The sequence below is a fragment of the Drosophila innubila genome, chromosome X, assembly GCF_004354385.1.
Source record: "Drosophila innubila isolate TH190305 chromosome X, UK_Dinn_1.0, whole genome shotgun sequence".
Taxonomy (NCBI): Eukaryota; Metazoa; Arthropoda; class Insecta; order Diptera; family Drosophilidae; genus Drosophila; species Drosophila innubila.
In genome coordinates this window covers 31,517,760-31,535,660 of record NC_047626.1, presented here as the reverse complement: position 1 = coordinate 31,535,660, position 17,901 = coordinate 31,517,760, and the positions used below count along the sequence as shown (strand labels likewise).

The 17,901-nt window shown below is 34.3% G+C and overlaps 1 protein-coding gene across 5 annotated transcripts in view; it reads left to right on the top strand.

The window, feature by feature from the left end:
- The window catches only part of LOC117793411 (nuclear factor of activated T-cells 5), an 82,004-nt gene extending 73,584 nt beyond the window's left edge, over positions 1 to 8,420 (top strand). For 4 of the 5 annotated variants that reach the window (XM_034633746.1, XM_034633733.1, XM_034633724.1 and 1 more), the window contains 2 exons: positions 5,262 to 7,187; positions 8,302 to 8,420. In XM_034633746.1, the coding sequence (XP_034489637.1) occupies positions 5,262 to 7,187; positions 8,302 to 8,306 (1,931 nt within the window). In that variant the 3' untranslated portion in view covers positions 8,307 to 8,420. Of the gene's footprint in view, positions 1 to 1,748; positions 2,353 to 5,261; positions 7,188 to 8,301 lie in introns of those variants that run through there. The other variant, XM_034633754.1, reaches the window with a different exon arrangement.
- The last annotated feature ends 9,481 nt before the right edge of the window (positions 8,421 to 17,901 follow it).

The window sequence follows — 17,901 nt, the reverse complement described above, 5'->3', positions numbered from 1 at the left end:
AAACAGACGGACGGACGGACAGACGGACTGGGCTAAATTGACCCGGCTGTTGATACATATTTTACTCGTGAAAATGTGTTCTTTTTAAATAATAAAGCAAGGTTAGGAGATTTCTAACAAAATAGTGTTCAAAAACATCACCAAAGTCAAAAAGATAAAAAAAAAAAAACAAAAAAAAAATTTCATAGCAAATACTCAAATAAGGGTTTTAAAACCTATTAAGTTAAGTAAAGACCAAAGTTTCTTCTTTCCAAAACCGGTAAGAAAATGAAAATTGGTGGACACTTAACTAAACTATGGGCGTATTAGTGAGCACAAGTGTGAAAACACGGTTTCGATGTGGACCAAAAAATTCTACTATGCAAAAAAAAATTTAAAAAAATTTAAAAAAAATCTTAAAATAGTAGAAATACTCCTGAAAAACTTTTCCCTACCCACCGGAATCTGTCAGTGGAGCATTTTTTACTACGCTACTTTCATAACAATAATTTAAAAAAATTACTTCATTTTATCAACACTCTATTGCTAAAAACTCTTTAAGGGTTGATGAATAATCATTTTTTATATAATATCATCATCACAGCATCATTCCGAATATTGGATACATCTGGGTTGGCTTTGCAATTAACAAGAATCTAAATTCGACATTAAAATCATTTAGATATTGTTATTTAAACATTTGTCTGCCTCTTCTATCAATTCAAAAAAAAAAAAACAGCCATATATCAGCAAATGACCCAGAATAACGCATGAAACTAGTATAACAAAATCGATCATGTAATAGTTAAGTATGCCAAGTTGCGTCTTAAACTAAAAAAAATATTAAATTATAAATGAACAAAAAAAAAACATTTAAATTAATTAAGGTATAATATAAAAAATTGTTAGGGCAATATGTTTTCACAGGAAAATCACAACAAAAAATTTACAAGAAATATAATTATAATAACAATAAATCATCAATGAATAAAGGGCGACGCTACAAAACCCTGTGACGCTTCAAAATCTTCCTTCCAACTTACAAAAACAGAGAGAGTTTCCAATTCGAAAAACTGACTGTACTCTCTTAAACTTTTTATTGATACAACTTAACAAAGCATCGAGGAAAACTGATCGAGACAACTGTGCAGTGTGAATGTGTGAAATAATTTTCTAGGCTTTTGTTTGTGTTTGTGGGAATCCCTTAGAAGCCAAAAATAATTCCTTACTTTCATATCAAAATTAAGAACGGTTCTTTTTGAGTTGAGAACCATGCGTTGTTAGATATGTCTTCATTGAACTATGCTTACATATGTTGAAATATTCTTTACATTTTGGGGTCTTACTACAGCGGTTGAATATCAAAGCATTTGTCTGTGCATGTACTTCTGTGAGTCAGAGTGTGTGTGTGTGTGTGTGTGTGAAAAAGAGTGAGTGTGAAATTGAGTGTTATTTTTTATCACAGCATGCAAAGTTGTCTTGATCACGTTTTTCTTTCACCACACGAAGCCATCGCCCGCAGCAAACGACGAAACATCAGATAATCGATAACCGAAACCCGATAACAAAAACGCAGCCAATCAGCAGCAACAGCAGATGCAGAAGATGAAGAAAAAAAGAAGAATATGATGAGGATTAAGATAATAAAGGCAGTCATTATAATTCTTGTTCAGGGCACCCAGCAGCAATATTTCGCAACACTAATTACAATAAAAAAAAAAATATACATATATATATTTTTACTTTATTCTTCCTCCCCCTTCTCTTAGCAATTTAGGTGCTCAATATACTATATAGTCAAATATGTAACCATTTTGAGTGCTAAATAATGCAAAATCTAGTCAAGAACATATATTTCCCAATTACAAAATCAAGATACAAATCGCAAGTCAAACCAAATCAAATTATTCAAATAAGCCAAGTGTAAGGCATCAATAACGATAAAAGCGACAAATCTGAAATGGAAAGCAATGAAAAGGAAATATAAACAATAATTATATACAAAACTATGCACACAAGAATATCTACAAGGGTCGAAACCGTCATACAAAAAAAAAAACAAAAAAAAAACACCCCAGACCTTTACTTGATGTTCAGGAAAACTGCAGGGAGCAGATGCAGATGATCTTCAGCATTGCGTCTAGGAAAACGACTCGGAATCCTTCAAACCTGCGCACCAGCGAAATCAACTCAGCTTCTCATCGGCAACCACTCGAGAGACCCAACATGGAACCTCACGCCGCTTCTACTGCACCACTTAGGGTACTGGTTATAAAAAGAAAAACAAAATACTGAACAAAACTGAGAAAAAGTATTAAATTACTGACCTCGTTTGACATTTCAAACATATTTATATATTAAAAAAAAAAAAAACTTAGCTACATTCATATATTAATATTAGTCTAAGATCTACATAAACACACTAAATATATAACACATAATACTCGTAATTCATATATAAGTATATAATACACACGCATTAACGTCATGTCAAAGTCCGTTTTTCGGTATCTTGCTTCATTTCAGAAATGCAAAATATTTGATGCTATCCTCTTGTGTTTATCTTTTGACATTTCGAAAACAATTATATATTTGCAAACTAAAAATTAGTTATATTAATACTAGTCCATAACGTACATATACATACTAATTATAAACTACCCAATCAACAGATTATAATCGTTATTCATATATAAGTATAATATATTAAACCCACACATTTCAAGATGGCAAAATGTTTCATTTAGTCCTGTCGTGCTTTAACGTTTATCCATAACTTTGGCAATATATATTTAGTAGTAACCAAATTATTTATTTCATTCTTTAATCTGCTCAATGAGATAAGATTAATCCATTTCGACAAAATAGGATAACACCATACTAGTAGGAAAGAGTACAGTCAAGCTCACACTGGATATTGCTAGCCATCCACCACAAGTTAAACACCTTCAACAGCAAATAATTCAGCTTATCTCAGCACCAATCTTGAATTAACCTTCATAACTGATTCTAATTTATTTTTAAATTTTCATTTGTTAATCTGACGCTTATTTAACGAGTGGAATAAATGGGGCTATTGACATTCATCAAGACATTTGTGATGGCCATTTTCATAATTTATTAGTCCACATGAATTCATCTTACCCCCAAAACGACAAATTCGACCTTCATTAAAATAGATGTGGCCCATAACATTCATAGTCTCTACGTTCAATTATGTATGTATAATTAAAGTAAATTTATGGCCAGCTGGAATCTGGCGCCCAATAATTTCTCTAAGAGGTAGTGATGGGACTCACATAAAGCGGGAGAAAGTTCAGGGTTAGCTCGAAGGTCATAACGTCAGTATTATGCTTAGAGAATCTTCAATTACGAACTTGCAGGTGGTGGTCCAGTTGAACTGATCCTTAACTCATTTGGTAAAGTGATCTATAATGTTGGTGTTTGGGTCTAATGCAGTGTAGTCAAAAGTAGGCAGTAGAGTATTTCATCCTTTTACAAGTGATAGGAAAAAGTGTTTCATTTTCTATTTTTGGACAACACTTGTTTGATTTTATTTTACTATTAAATGATAAGAAGATAAATTTGCACTAAAAACTATTGTTTACCGTTTTCGTACTAATCATTCAACCACGAGCTATATCCACCTCCTATTCCAACAACCCTTTACACACATAAATCACCCATTTAGACTTACATACTCATAATACATATACATAAAACAAGAAAAGCCCTTAACTAGATTTAAGATAAGTGCATAAAAACGCATCTAAATATTTTATTCATAAAAATATATTTTAAATAGCGTTAAGGTGTTTATGAAATTGCTTTGATATGAATGGATTTTGAGTGAGCTTTTGACTGGGATCGTGACTGTGAGCTTTTAGGATTGACTATGATCTTTGGAATGAGAGCAATTCTTGAGATGTTTGAGATATATGAAAGCTAGTGTTGCATAAATACATTTATTTTGCATTGCAACTTGTAACTTCTTTGCTTAAGAAAAGATCTAAAGGTTCGTTGCACATTTTTGAATGTGAATTTTATACTAAACATTGCATTTGGATTGGATCACAAAAATCGGCTGCTTATTTGAATAGGTTGGCAAGAATGTTCCCTTTTTTTTCCCGATTGTAGGTTGCCAGTTTGTGAGATTGCTGTGTGTTAATATCAACTTTTATTTCTTTATAGAATGCTTATGTATTTGTGAATGCGAATTTGAATTTGATCAAAGCAATTTTCAAAAACAACTGAAGAGCAATTGAATACTATCATATAAGCATACATATATACATACAATCTCTTATTAATAAGACTTTAAGGTTTAGGCTCTATTTGCCATAAGACTTAACCCAAGCAAAAGTTACCCATAAAAACATACCCAAGAGCCAAGCCAAGACACTCACGACAAGACCCACCAAATATACAATCTGTATAGCGTGGATGTGTTGTAATAGAGAGCAATGTTTTATTTTAAGGATTAGCACTAAGTTTTAGCTACATAAGCAATAGGAAATGCAAACATTTGCTCTTTCTATTGCACACACCACGATTTAGTTGACTATTTTTTTCCAACTTCTTCTCTGTCTATGTTTCTTTCTCTGTCTAAGTGCTGGGACTCGATTCGATTTCAAATCGATTCTATTTATTTTGTGATCATTAACAAAAATTTTGAAAGATCTGTTTGTTTAAACTCGAACTGTGAAATGTATACTTAAAAGATAAAATAATCGATGGTTGATTACACAAATGAAGTAAAGCATCGATGCTTTCATATCCCTAGTTGTGTCACATTTTGGATGCGAGGTTATGAATTTATTGAGTTAAACATAAATTATTAATTAAAAAAGATTTTAAAAGTACATAAATCAATTCTTAATCGTCTAATATTGATAAAATCGAACTGAATCGGTTAGCAAAAGAATCGAAATTTCCCAGCTCTACTCTGTTTGTCTCACTCTCTTTCTTTCTATCTCTGTATCTCTCTCTCTCTTCTCTCTCTCTCTCTCTTTCTGTCTCTCTCTTTATCTCTGTTATCTTTGTGTTAATTTCCACTCCTTAAAAGTAAGCACATTACTCAGTTGTAATACTGCCCCCTTTATCCCTTTGCGCTGATTTTATTACATTTTCTTTAATATACAATTATTTTTATTATTTTATTTGATTTTGTTCAAGCTTTTTTTTAGTTGACTCGACCTCGACCAATTGACCCCTCACCACAACCAACCTACCGCGCAATTTCTACAACCTGTGTATTAAATATGCATCTCTTGTACTTGTAGATGCTGGCAGTTTCATGGACACAAGCACTGCTGCCACTAGCAATTCTGCCTGGACCAACAGTGTCACCAATGGCGCCGCAGCCGCTGGAGCAACCGTTGTGGAGACAAAGCATGAGATTGATTCAGGTATGATGCCGCCACCGATTACGACGCAAATACCGATGGGACTCCGACGTTCATCGTTGTCAGGGGGTACGCCAATGATTACGGACCAGCAGATGGTGCATCTAAATGCCGAGGCGGCGTTAAAGAGTGAACTTCTCGACGAGAACAGCTCGCACAGTCCGTTGACCGCTGATGCGCTCCACTCGCCGGAAGCACTTAATCCGTGCAGTCCCAATACGCTGCAATATCATGCCCACTATGCGAGAAAAACCAGTCTGCATCCAGACACCATCATGTTTGATCAGTCCAACAGTCTGCCTGGCTTTCCAGTTCCCGCAACGGCAGCTGCAGTTGATCTGGATCCCGCTGCGGTGGCCGTTGCCGTTGAGCTGGCCGTAACGAACGAGATTGTAAAGCATGTGGTGCAGCAGCATCAGCAACAGCAGCATCAGGCACCGCAGCAGCAGCAGCAGCAGCAACAACAACAGCAACAGTCGGCCGCCAATGTTCACAAGTTCATTGATGACTTGACCAAATCAACGTCTGTGGTCAATAGCAACGGTACCAGTGAGCCGGCACTTTTTACTACCTCTGCTGCCATTGATCATGCTCTCACGGATATTCTGCAACAAAAGGTGGGCGTGCTCACGCATGCACATCAACATCAGCACCAACACCAGCACCAACACCAGCACCAGCACCAGCACCAACACCAACACCAGCACACGTCTGGAGCCACGGCCACGACGAATGTCCTAAAGCGAAGCCTTTCATTGAGCAGTAACAACTCAAGCAGTTCACTTTCTGGTAGCGAAACTTCACCGAATAGCTCGCCCCTATCGCAAGATATTATACTAAATTCAGAGCCGGCAGCAGCATTGGGTGCTGGCCTGCCAATGCAACAGTTGGCAGCGGTACCAACTGCGACTGCTGTGGCGAATGCCAACGGTGCTCTGTCTACTGACATCATCATGAACCCGGCAGTCTCGCCATCGACGATACTCTGTTCGGCGAATGGTGCCGCCACTGCAGTGGTGCCAAACATATTAGCACCACATCAGGTCACAATGGCCAATTCCATACTGAACGATATTGCAATGCAGGCGGAGCCCACACAGCAGGATGCCGCTGTTGCGGCACTGGCTCTAAGCAACATTATGATGAGTCCACCAAATGCTGCTGCTGGTGTTGGCGTTGAGGTAGATGTCGGTGATACCCTTCCACCGACACCAGCTGTCATGCAGCCGGAGGTAGCCGCTACTGCCACCTCCACGGCGGTCAGCAACATGATTATTAAGGCTGCTGCTGATTTCATAACCACACAAGAGCAGGAACAGCATCATTATCATCAACAGCAACACCAGCAACACCAGCAACAACAACAGCAGACAGTCGCTAATCCAGCAACAAGTGGCGGTGATCCACTTGTCAATCTGCTGTTAAACCACTCGACGACACCCGAAACGGTGGCTGCAGAGGCTGCAGCTGTTGCTGTTGCCGCCGCCGGTGTCTTTCCATCGCTGTCCACTGTCCATTTGCCAAATGTTGTGCCGCCCGCACCACAAGAATCTCTAATTGTAGCACTCGCCTCTGAAAATGCTTTGCAAAAGTCTGTGGCTACCGCTGCCGTTACCACCAATGGAGCTGTAATGACTCAACAGGCATCCGCACCCAGTACCGCTGGCAGCATAGTGCCAGCAGCCGTTGGAGCCGTAGCTGCTGCCGCTGCCGTTGCTGTGCAGCCACCTATACCGCAGGAACTGACCACAATGTCCGATCAGGATCTAATCAGTTATATCAACCCGAGCACCTTCGATCAGCGTAAGTATCTGAATAACTAATAGTGATCTGCTTTAATGTAACATCCACCCTGAAACTACTTGTTTAGTTGTACGCATTTTGAGCGAATCGTGACTGAATATTGCATTTGTGTCTCTATCGATCAATAAAGTTTAGCTTAAAATCTCAAGAAAAATTTGTGGAATCGTCAAGGAATTCTCTGTAATGTGAGTTTCTACTCTTGAGGAATGAGGAAGCTTCCATGTATTGTAACTTTGCCGAAAATTCCTCAGGGAATCCCTAACGTTTGTTTAGTCATATTAGTTAGGGATTCCTACTCGATTTTCGCAGTTAAGTCCTCAAAGATTGCCCATCGTTTCTTCAACGAAATTCCTTGAGAAATTCTTAAAAACCATTATTGTTTCTAAAATTATGTGGAAATTATAATCGCTCTACAAAAGCATAAAATCTTCTGCAACTGTTGTGTTCGTATATGTATTACATATTTAGAAATATCCCAGTAGAACTGAAATTCCCTGTTCTTGATTTTTCCTTACGTTTACTTGATGTTGTTGTCATTTTTTTGACGTTTCATTGTTAGTGTTGTAATAATTCTGCCGGCGTCAACTGGCCGCTGCTTTTTCGAAACATAAAATTGGAACCTATTGGTACCTTGTTGTTAAACAAGAAATTTCAACTCCCGTGGCTCAAAGGTTAGAGTCGCCGAGTGTGGCAGACAAGCAGAACTTTTCAGTTCGGAGGCCGGCCCCGGTTCGAACACCACTAGAACAGCCATAAATAAAACAAAAATTTAATACAATATAAAAAGAAAAAAAAAAAAACAAAGTAAAAAAAAGTATTTAAAAAAACAATTTAAAAAAACCAAAAAAATCTCAAAATGAAAAACAATACGTTTGAAATAATAATTTTTTTAGTTTAGTGCCTGGGGATTTTTAGACAGAGTTATCAAGTTAAATTCCTCAATCATTTTCGTACAAACGGATCGATGTTTCCTCAATGACCAGGGAATGTTCCTCAACTTTTCCTCAATATTTCTTTGAGATCCAGTTCTGCTGGGATGGTTATGCAGGTCTCTAATAACTATTAAAAAATTAACAAAAATAAATAACCTCAATGCTCTTATTTATTCTTTCAGTTTAAACCGCAACAGATCAACAAATTTATCTATTGGATTATTTCATCAACTAAAGGAAAACCACACAGGCCTAATCCTAAGCATAGAATTAGACACTTACACATACACCACCACAAAAATAGTTTATTACAGACCACTTTTTTTTATATTTTATTTTTATTTTTGGTTAAACAGGAAATTCTGATAGTTAGTCCCCAACGAGAGATGCAAAGAAACATAGGCACAACATATGCACAGATGCACCCACTTTTAGTTTTAGCGACAATTGTTAAATTTCTGTTTTTAGTAAACTTAAATTGATTTTTTTTTTCTTTTTACAAAAGTCAAATTATCTCAATATTTATAACAACTGCCATAATTATGTATTCATAAATAAAAACACACACAACCAACTAAACACCGCAACTAAAAAAATAAACAAACGCACTAAAAATTAACAACATTCATACCATTGCCGTAAATGAAGTTAATTTAATTTTACTTTTAAATGTAAACTATTAAATTAAATTTTTATCTTAGTTTGTGGATTATTTTCTTGCGATATTATACCGAAACTTTTTGAAAGTTGAGTTCTGATTTGGTTTTGCAAATATTATATTAATTTGCAAGGTATATAAGTATGTACATTAGATTGGGTCAAATTGTATGGAGTAAAAATAATGCACAAGCGGCTACGAAAAGCGTAATCTACGATGAATTCTAAGAAGAACTACCCAAGAAACCATGGGGGTAAAATCAATATCGATCTTCCACTTTTTCCTGAGAAGTTTTACGTATTTCATATATTGGTTATTGTCTGTTAGCGGTGGCCTACCTCCTAAACAAAAAAATAAATTGAAAACCCAAATAGAGGGCGATTTCTGATGAGTTTAGAAATAGGAATAAATTGGCGGTCTCTTTTCAATTGAATTTTAAAATTTTAGCAAAATTAAGTTTTTTATTGAATCTTCTAAGGAACTTGATAAGTGTTTTAAATTCAACTTTAAAAAAATAGTTAAGACCGCCAACTAATTCTTATCTCTAGATTCATCATGAATCGGCCTCTATTTGGGATTTTTTTTTTTAAGTGAGCTCCACATAACAGATATGAAAAACACGAATAACTTCTCTTTAAAAAGTGAAAGCTCGATATTGATTTTAGACCCATGGTTTCTTGGACAACTCTTCTTAGAATTCATCGTAAATTACGAATTTCATAACCGCTTTGTCTCGACAAAAACTGACCCACTACAATGTACATATAATTAGTATACTATGAAACGGGAATATATTAGCTATTTCCGTCTGTATGACTGTCGGCCTGTATGAATGCGTCAAGGTCTGCAACTATAAGAGCTAGAGACCCCAAATTTGGCAGATGGACATTTCCAGAGAATGGTCACCCTGGACCCAAAACATAAAAGTAAAGAGAGATTCATTTGTTTTTTATCTTTCAAAAACATATACATAATAATGAGTCGAACAATATAAATACATTGACAAAAATATTTCATATTAATTAACACTTACATAAATTTCAATATGAAAACTTAAAAAAAGTTTCATAATTCTATCTTAGTCTAAAATTAATCGATTTTACTTCTTAGTTTAGATTTTTCAAATTTGTTGCAGTTTTTTAATATATTGGAAAACTCAAAGCGACAGAACCAAAAGTAGTGCTAGTAGAGAAAAAATAAAAACAAGGCAATGTTTTTTTTAATTTCAGATATTTTCTTTAAGCAGGCGTCGTGTACACACACGCCTGCTTCAATATAAAATCGTGCAAATTTGCCGTCCTGTAAATGCCCAGATGAAGATTGTTAAAATTTTGAATGCTACAAATAAAAAGTACATATGCAAAGGGTGTTTTTTTAGAGGTATAGAACTTCGAATTGAAATAAAACACAAGAAAATCGTTTTAATGTCCATCAATTTGGCTTTATTGAAAGGATAATTTTATGCCAATAATGTTTAAATATGATTTCCGGCATGTGGCTGCCGCGGCCACCAGCACGTAGAGCACACCAATCAGTTAGTTTTTGTGGATGTAATGGCGTCTCAAGGGTCTCATGTGGATTATCTTCACTCAAAATGCGGCATTTTTGCTTGTTGACGTAGCCATTCAACCAAAAATGAGCCTCATCACTGAACAAAATTTTGCGATGAAAATCAGCATCGAGATCAATCTCGTTTTCGGCCCATACACCAAAATCACGACGCATTGCATGGTCTCTCGGCTTTAATTCTTGAACGAGGTCGCAAGGTCGATCTTGTAAGGTCGTAAGCCAAGATCTTTGAGCAAAATCTTTCATAAAGTTGATGGACAAAGCTCCAATTCCTGTGCACGGTGGCGAACCGATTCATTCGGGTCCTCTTCAACACTTTGCTCTACAGCGGCAATTGTTTCTTCGGTGCGCACTGTTCGTCGTCTCTGCGGATGCGTTTTATCACATAGAGTAAACGTAGTGCGATAACGATCCATGGTTAACCGAATTAAATGCTCTGATGGACGATTATGTCGACTATAAAATGGACGGAGCTTGCGGTAAACTTCGCGAACTGGACCATTATTTTGGAAATAAATTTGCAAAATTTGCAAGCGTTGTTCTTTTGTCAACCCGCTCATGATAAAATGAACATTAGAGTTGCCAGATTAAACAAAAAATGTCAGCTTTATCTCTACTCGAAAAACCAACCTCTAAAAAAAACACCATTTACATCTATATTATTTATTTTCAAAATTCGTTTATTTAATCACGCTCTACTTGTTCTATCTTATTATTTTTGTTATGTACAGTGCAAAAAAACAATTTTTTTCTATTAGACAAGTCCGCGATTGTAGGCTACATGTTTATAAATTAAAATATACTAATAATAATTGTATCTATGAATTTAAAACTCGCTTTCATTGCTTAAAAACGTAAAACTGCCAAAACTACCGCTACATTTATCCGAGTTTTATGTGATTAATAATAATAAATTTGGATTTGGTGGATATTTTTCCGGTATCCTGGGGTGTGACTTATTTTGAAAACACCATTTTGTCCGTGGTTATATTTGGCGTCTATTCACCCAATTTGAAATCTCTAACTCTTATTGTTAAGATTGCAAACGTTTTTTAAATTTTAAGTAAACGACCTGATTGGGGTTTTTAGAAGAATTTTGTTGGCATTAGCTCTTATAATCTCTATAAGCTAGGTCTAAAACGGGTCGACGGTCGGACGGATATGGATAAATCGACTTGGGTGTTGGAGCTTATGGAGATAACTTTATAGGGTCTTTTATGCCTTCTTCTCCCTATCGTATGCAATGTATGTACATTGCACTATGGGCGATTTTTCGATATAGGCGGTAGAGATGGACACGGGACTTCTTTTTGAGGCCCGGCCCGGGCCCGAATTCAATTATTCAAGCCCGGCCCGTTCCGACCCGGTCATATTTTTAAAAAGGCCCGGCCCGGCCCGAATTTATTATATAATACAAACAAACCTAAAATTTTTTTCCATACTCTCTCTTTACTTGTTGTTCTGTAAAAACCTAATATTTTTCTATGCTAATTTTAGCGAATCATATATTTTTTCTCTCATTTACGCATTTGATAGGTAAAAAATTAAGCTTAATAAAAATATCGATGCAAATCGATAAAAGGAATGTGGAAATGACATTAACAGCAAATTATTACAGAAAAAATTTTATCAATCCATAGGAAAAGAAACTGTGAAATTGTGACTTTTAAGGGCTACCGGGCTTCGAGCTTTTTGCTTGTGCCCGGGCCCAAACGAAAAAAGGGCTCTATACGATATTCAGGCCCTAAGCCTGTGGAATTTTTGAAGAGGCCCGCGGGACACGAAGCCCGTAAAGGCCCGTGCCCATCTCTAATAGGCGGTATAAACTCTAAATATGAAGCTAGAGACTTGAAATTTTTTGTGTACGTTAGTTACACAAAAATAAAATTTAAAAAAAATTGTTTGGAAATTGGACCACCCCCTTCCCACTCGGCTCTGGGCAAAAAATTCGACACACTATAGTGGCTAAAACTGTAAAAGTGAAGCCATGCACTTTAAATTTTGTACAAGTATTACCTATATTAAACAAGATTTATGGAAAAAAGAAATTTGTCAATTGGGCCACGCCTTTTTTAAATATGATTTATGCGAAAAGGAGCAAAACAACTTTAACAAGAAACTTGTCATCTTTAGTTGCTTGCACCGGCGTGCACCACAAATGAAATAGTCCACGAAACACAACTTCTTTGGTTTTTGACTAAAAAAAATATACAAACAATAAGAGTGGACAACAACTACACAACACATATAAATTTACTTATGACAGCAGATATATATTTTAAATACCTCAATAATATTTATCCTTATGGAACTTATCTTACTTTTAACAGTTTTGCTTATTTATTAGGTTTTAAAAGTCACCATACATTGGGCGCCAAATTTCACAAGCACGTTTTATGAAAAATTAGCTGACTTTGAAGAGCTGCCACAAAAAAAAGGTTGCCACCCAACCGAAAAAAATTTTTTTTAATCTAACTGAAGTGTCAACTTTTAATAAATTAAGCCATTTTTTGATTATTCTACCATGAAATCTTAACCGAAAAATTGCCCATAGTGCATTGTACATAAGTCATTGCACCCGAATACCATAATTCCCTTTACACTGCAAGTAATGGGTAAGAAAACTAAAGAAAAAAAAAGAGGAACATCATGTTAATGTATAAATACTAATTGATACGAATATGAATTGCAAAAATTCCAAAAAACTTTTTATATAAATAAATAAAAATTTTTTTTTGCCATAATGTTAAAGGTTTTAATGTTTAAATTATATCGAGATGAAAAGAAACCACAAAATAAAAGTGTAACTAATCTTATTATTAGCTCTAGCATATATTATTTTTACTATTATTTTTATATTATTACCATTATTTTTATTATTATTATATATTATTACTACTATTGTTTTTATCTTAAACATTACTGTTGGTAGTACTTGTACACTGAAAAAAAAGACCAACTTCTAAAATATTTTGTTCTTAAAATAAGAACATTTGAAGACCATATTACTAATACTAAGAATATTAATCTAAAAAATCGAAGTTCTTAATACAAGAATAAAAAACTTAAATTGTTAGGAAAGTATAAATATGTTCTATTTCATATAAAAAAAAATAGTGGCCCCGTGGCGCTCTAGTTTGAGAAACTGCATTAGTTGGGAAAGCAGCAGGCACCGGTTCTTCGAATCCCACTCGTAACAAAATAAAAACAACATTTATAAAATTACAAAGACACAATAAAATGTATATAAATGAAAATTAAAAAAAAAAATTATAAGTTTTTTAATTTAGTTTTAAGAACATTTATACTTAAAATAAGAATTTGGTCTTATTTGATATGTTCTTAAAACCAATATGTATTTTCTTAATTGAAGAATTTTATGTTCTCGACGTATTTTTAAGACCAAAATCTTGATTTTGGAAAAAATTGTTTATCAGTGAATGAAGTCGAAGTTGTCGACCACACATCAGAGTTTCCCAAGAATCATAGGAATATGTATGTATGTATGTATGAAAGCCCAGAAAGCTACCCTGTGGTTCGGCTGGTGTTGAGGCAACACCTAGTGCTAGCCCCGTGGTGCATCACTTAGTTGTTAGGTTCAAGTAATGCAGAGATGCTAGTCAAATTCTAACCCCGTGATGCATCACTGGTAGTTAGAGGGCGCTCTGCAAAGAAAAAGTGCAAGCAAGAGAAACGCAAAGACAAAGAAAAAAACGAACTCCGAAAAATAGGAGTTCGAATTCCACATGGGACAGATTTTTAAATATAATTTAAAAATAAAAAAATAACTTGAAAACCACTTATTATAAATATTACAAGCCAGAAAAAAAAGTATAAATATCAAAGTATAACAGCGAAAAAAATTATTAATTAAAAATCTGCTTTTTTTTTTTTTCAATTCGCAATAGTTCCTTTGCTCTAGTGAAATACTTATCTACAACGTCCTGCTTGCTTGCAACGATTGCTTGTCCCACTTGGAACTCGGGAAGTTTTTAACTAAGGGTAATCCATCGCCGTACCGCTCGCTACATTTGGCATGACTTGTAGTGAAAAAATTCGTCAAAAAATGTATATGAAAGTGTTCCATGTGTTTGCTAGGTACCACCACAGATTCCCTCCGGTCACACGAACCGCAAGGTAACTACTGGCATAGGGAAATACATATGTATATATCCGCACACATACATATATCAAATGTTTCCATGTGTGTTTAATATTACAAACAAAAACCAAAAAAAGGTCCTAGAAAACCCGTTCAGATTGCAGTCAAATAAGCACATGAGAAAATTTCTAATTTATTTTACGAAATTGTTAAAAAATAGCACAGGCATATTTCACACAGAATTAATAGCAAAAACAAAACAAAAAAACATTAAACCCCTCTTAAATATGCATTTGTGTACCTTTAACCAACTATATGTTGTACGATATTTATACGTAAAATGTTAAATGTTCTGATCACATTTGTAGGACGAATTTCGCCAAGAATTATATGAATAAAAACCACAACAAAAACAGGCTGCTACCTTTTTAAAATTCTGAAAAAATTAATAAAAACAAAGCTTTAGAATAGATGATGGATAATCCAGTAAATCCAAAGATATACATATGTAATGTCAGCATTTTTTCAACACACAAATACACACATACGTATGTAAATACCCGTACGTAAGCAGCGATTCCTTTTGGATTTTAGTGTGGCCAATTTAAAAAATAAAATGAATGTGTTGTGGATATGTGTACACTGTTAAACAATCTCAGAGATGATATACATAAACTCCTGTAGAGTATATACAAACCAAAGATATTTGAATATATATATTTATATAGTGTAGATATACACCGATTCTCTCTCCAATCTAAGAGTATAAATATATGTAAAACTGGTTTAATTTAATTTATTTTATTTTTATCTTTTGTTAAAATTGGTCTCAAAGTCCATACAAGAAATACAAACTCAAAGCAGAGATAAACAGAAGGATAATGCGCTAAAAGAAATGTTATACAAAAATTTTATTTATATTACATAGTACTTACATAAAAAAACCAAACCAATGTATTTTTGATGTCCCTATTGTCGCAACGGAAATTAAACTTACAAAGAAATATATTTATATACACCCAATTTGTATTTCAGCCGCAAAGGTTAAACTTTAATGTTTTCATGAAACAAGAAGCGAACAGGAAAGAGACAGCAATAGTAGCAGACATGCCGTCACACTCACGCTTAGAAATTATAAAATAAAGAAATAAGAAACGAATACACTTTCATATAGATAAATAAGACAATCTAACAAATTGTTATAATACCAAAAATCAAGTATGTCAAATAACACGGTGCCCTATAAATGCTGTCTCCTTCTGTGAACTTGTAGCTCGCCAATTTGATATGAATGAATTAAACTGAATAAAATCAAGTCTTAAAAATTTGAAAATTACTTCTATAAATGGGCATTTCAACAGAAATTTCTACCGAGGCCAAAAATCTGTTATAGAACTATGGACAGTTACACAGTTGGATATGGGTTCTTTTGGGTTTTCGAGAGTGAAATTCTTCGCAAAATCTATGGACCTGTTTGCCTTGACGGTACCTATTGTATCAGGTGGAATGACGTGCTGTATGGCGACAAGCGCAAGACAGGGAAGTGCGTGGAGGCAAAAAGTTCATCTGCTTAAATAAATAAAGAAAAAAAATGAACGAAGCTAAAATATAATTCTAGCAAAATTTGCATTCTTTAAAATTTGTTTAGTAAACAGAATTTTGTTCGTCACAAAATTGGATATCAGAAATTTGGGGGCTAGAAATTGCTTTCGTCACTAGACTTTTACCTCGTGTAGGGGTTTTTTTGTGGGATATCAGAAATTTTTGCAATTGCTTTTGCTTTTGACATTGTAAATTTATCATTAGTGCAGACAGACAGTAAAATATAGAAATATATTTGTTGAATTTATTTCATATTTAAAAAAAATGTTTCTTTAATTATAGAGAAAACTAGGGGGCCCCGCCCCCTGATATAGTGGTTCGATTAGAACCAACTTTGGTCTATAAGTCTAACTTTAATGCATATTCTATTAGTTTGGTTACGACATTTGGTAAAACAAAAAAGTTTTTCATACTAAGATTTATTATTGGACCGATCGGTCCTATGACAGCTATATGATATAGTGGTCCGATTTGAACCAACTTTGGTTTGGATATATAAAACTAAGTTAAATATATATTCTATCAATTTGGTTATAATACATTTTATAAACAAAAAAGTTTTTCATACTAAAACCTAATTTTGACCCGATCGGTCCTATGACAGCTATATGATTTAGTGGTCCGATTTGAACCAATTTCGGTCAGGATATATAAAACCAAGTTAAATGCATATTGTATAAGTTGGTTGAGCTATCTCATAAAACCAAAAAGCTTTTCGTACTAAAACGTGATTTTCTACCGATAGAAAAATGTATGTCTTTAGTCAACAGGTAATATCTTCCAAGCCCCTCAGCCAAAGCTTATGTTTCATTCACCAAAAAACGCGAAATTGTACGTATTACAACAAATTAAAATTTATCAGAAATCGTTAGAGCCGTTTTGTCAGAAATCTCCAAAATGTGAGCTAAAAAACTTTACTTCACCTGCAAAATGTTACCTGAGTACTTTGGAAAAAAAGTTTCAATTTTAGCGTGATTTAGCGTTTTCCCGCTAAACTAGCGGTTTTTTCAAAAAGTCGTAGATGGGAATAAATCCCCATTATTACATCTAAGCTTTTTTAGCGCTTTGATGCAAACAGAAAAACAATTTTGTATCATTTTAAGAAGTCCACTAAAATTTTCAAATTTATTTATCTTTTGAACCAGCCATCGGATTTGGGTGATCGAGGTTGTCGGGAGCAGAACCAATCTTCTCAAATGTAAATTTTTATTTTGTTGATAAAAAATAATGATTATTGATTTTTTTTTTTTTTTGATCAAAAATAATGAATATGGTGTAAGTTTTATTAAATTACTCAATGCTAATCATTATCATTGAAAAAAAACGTAAAAAATCATAAATTTAAAAACCATGGCGGAAATTTAGAGATTGTAAAATAATAAAGATTTTGGTGTAATTCATTATTTTCTAGGACAATTATAAGTTGGTGTTTTTTTTATCAAAAAAAAAAAAACGTTTATTATTTACGGTCCCTGTTATGTATTTCTTCCAGCAAAGTGGTCATACATATATTATTCTCACGCTCTGTGTATTAATGATTTGTTAAAGGATGATGAAATTTTTACACAACACAGATCAGCACATAATGAACATTTCTGCATCTTTAATTCAAAAATTGTGTTATTTGACTTGCGCCACTCTTCTATTTAATGAGTGATATGTACATATTTATGCATGAATGAAGAAATACTGGAGAAAATTTGTTTTTTCACTTTACTTTTTTTATCAGCCATGTTTAAAAAAAAGCACTAAATTTAGGCTATTGTTTAATCTTGATGAAAGATAACTAGCTCCAGCTATTTCACGCCACAATCCCACTACTACAGGACACCTTGGTTATCAGTTCTCCTA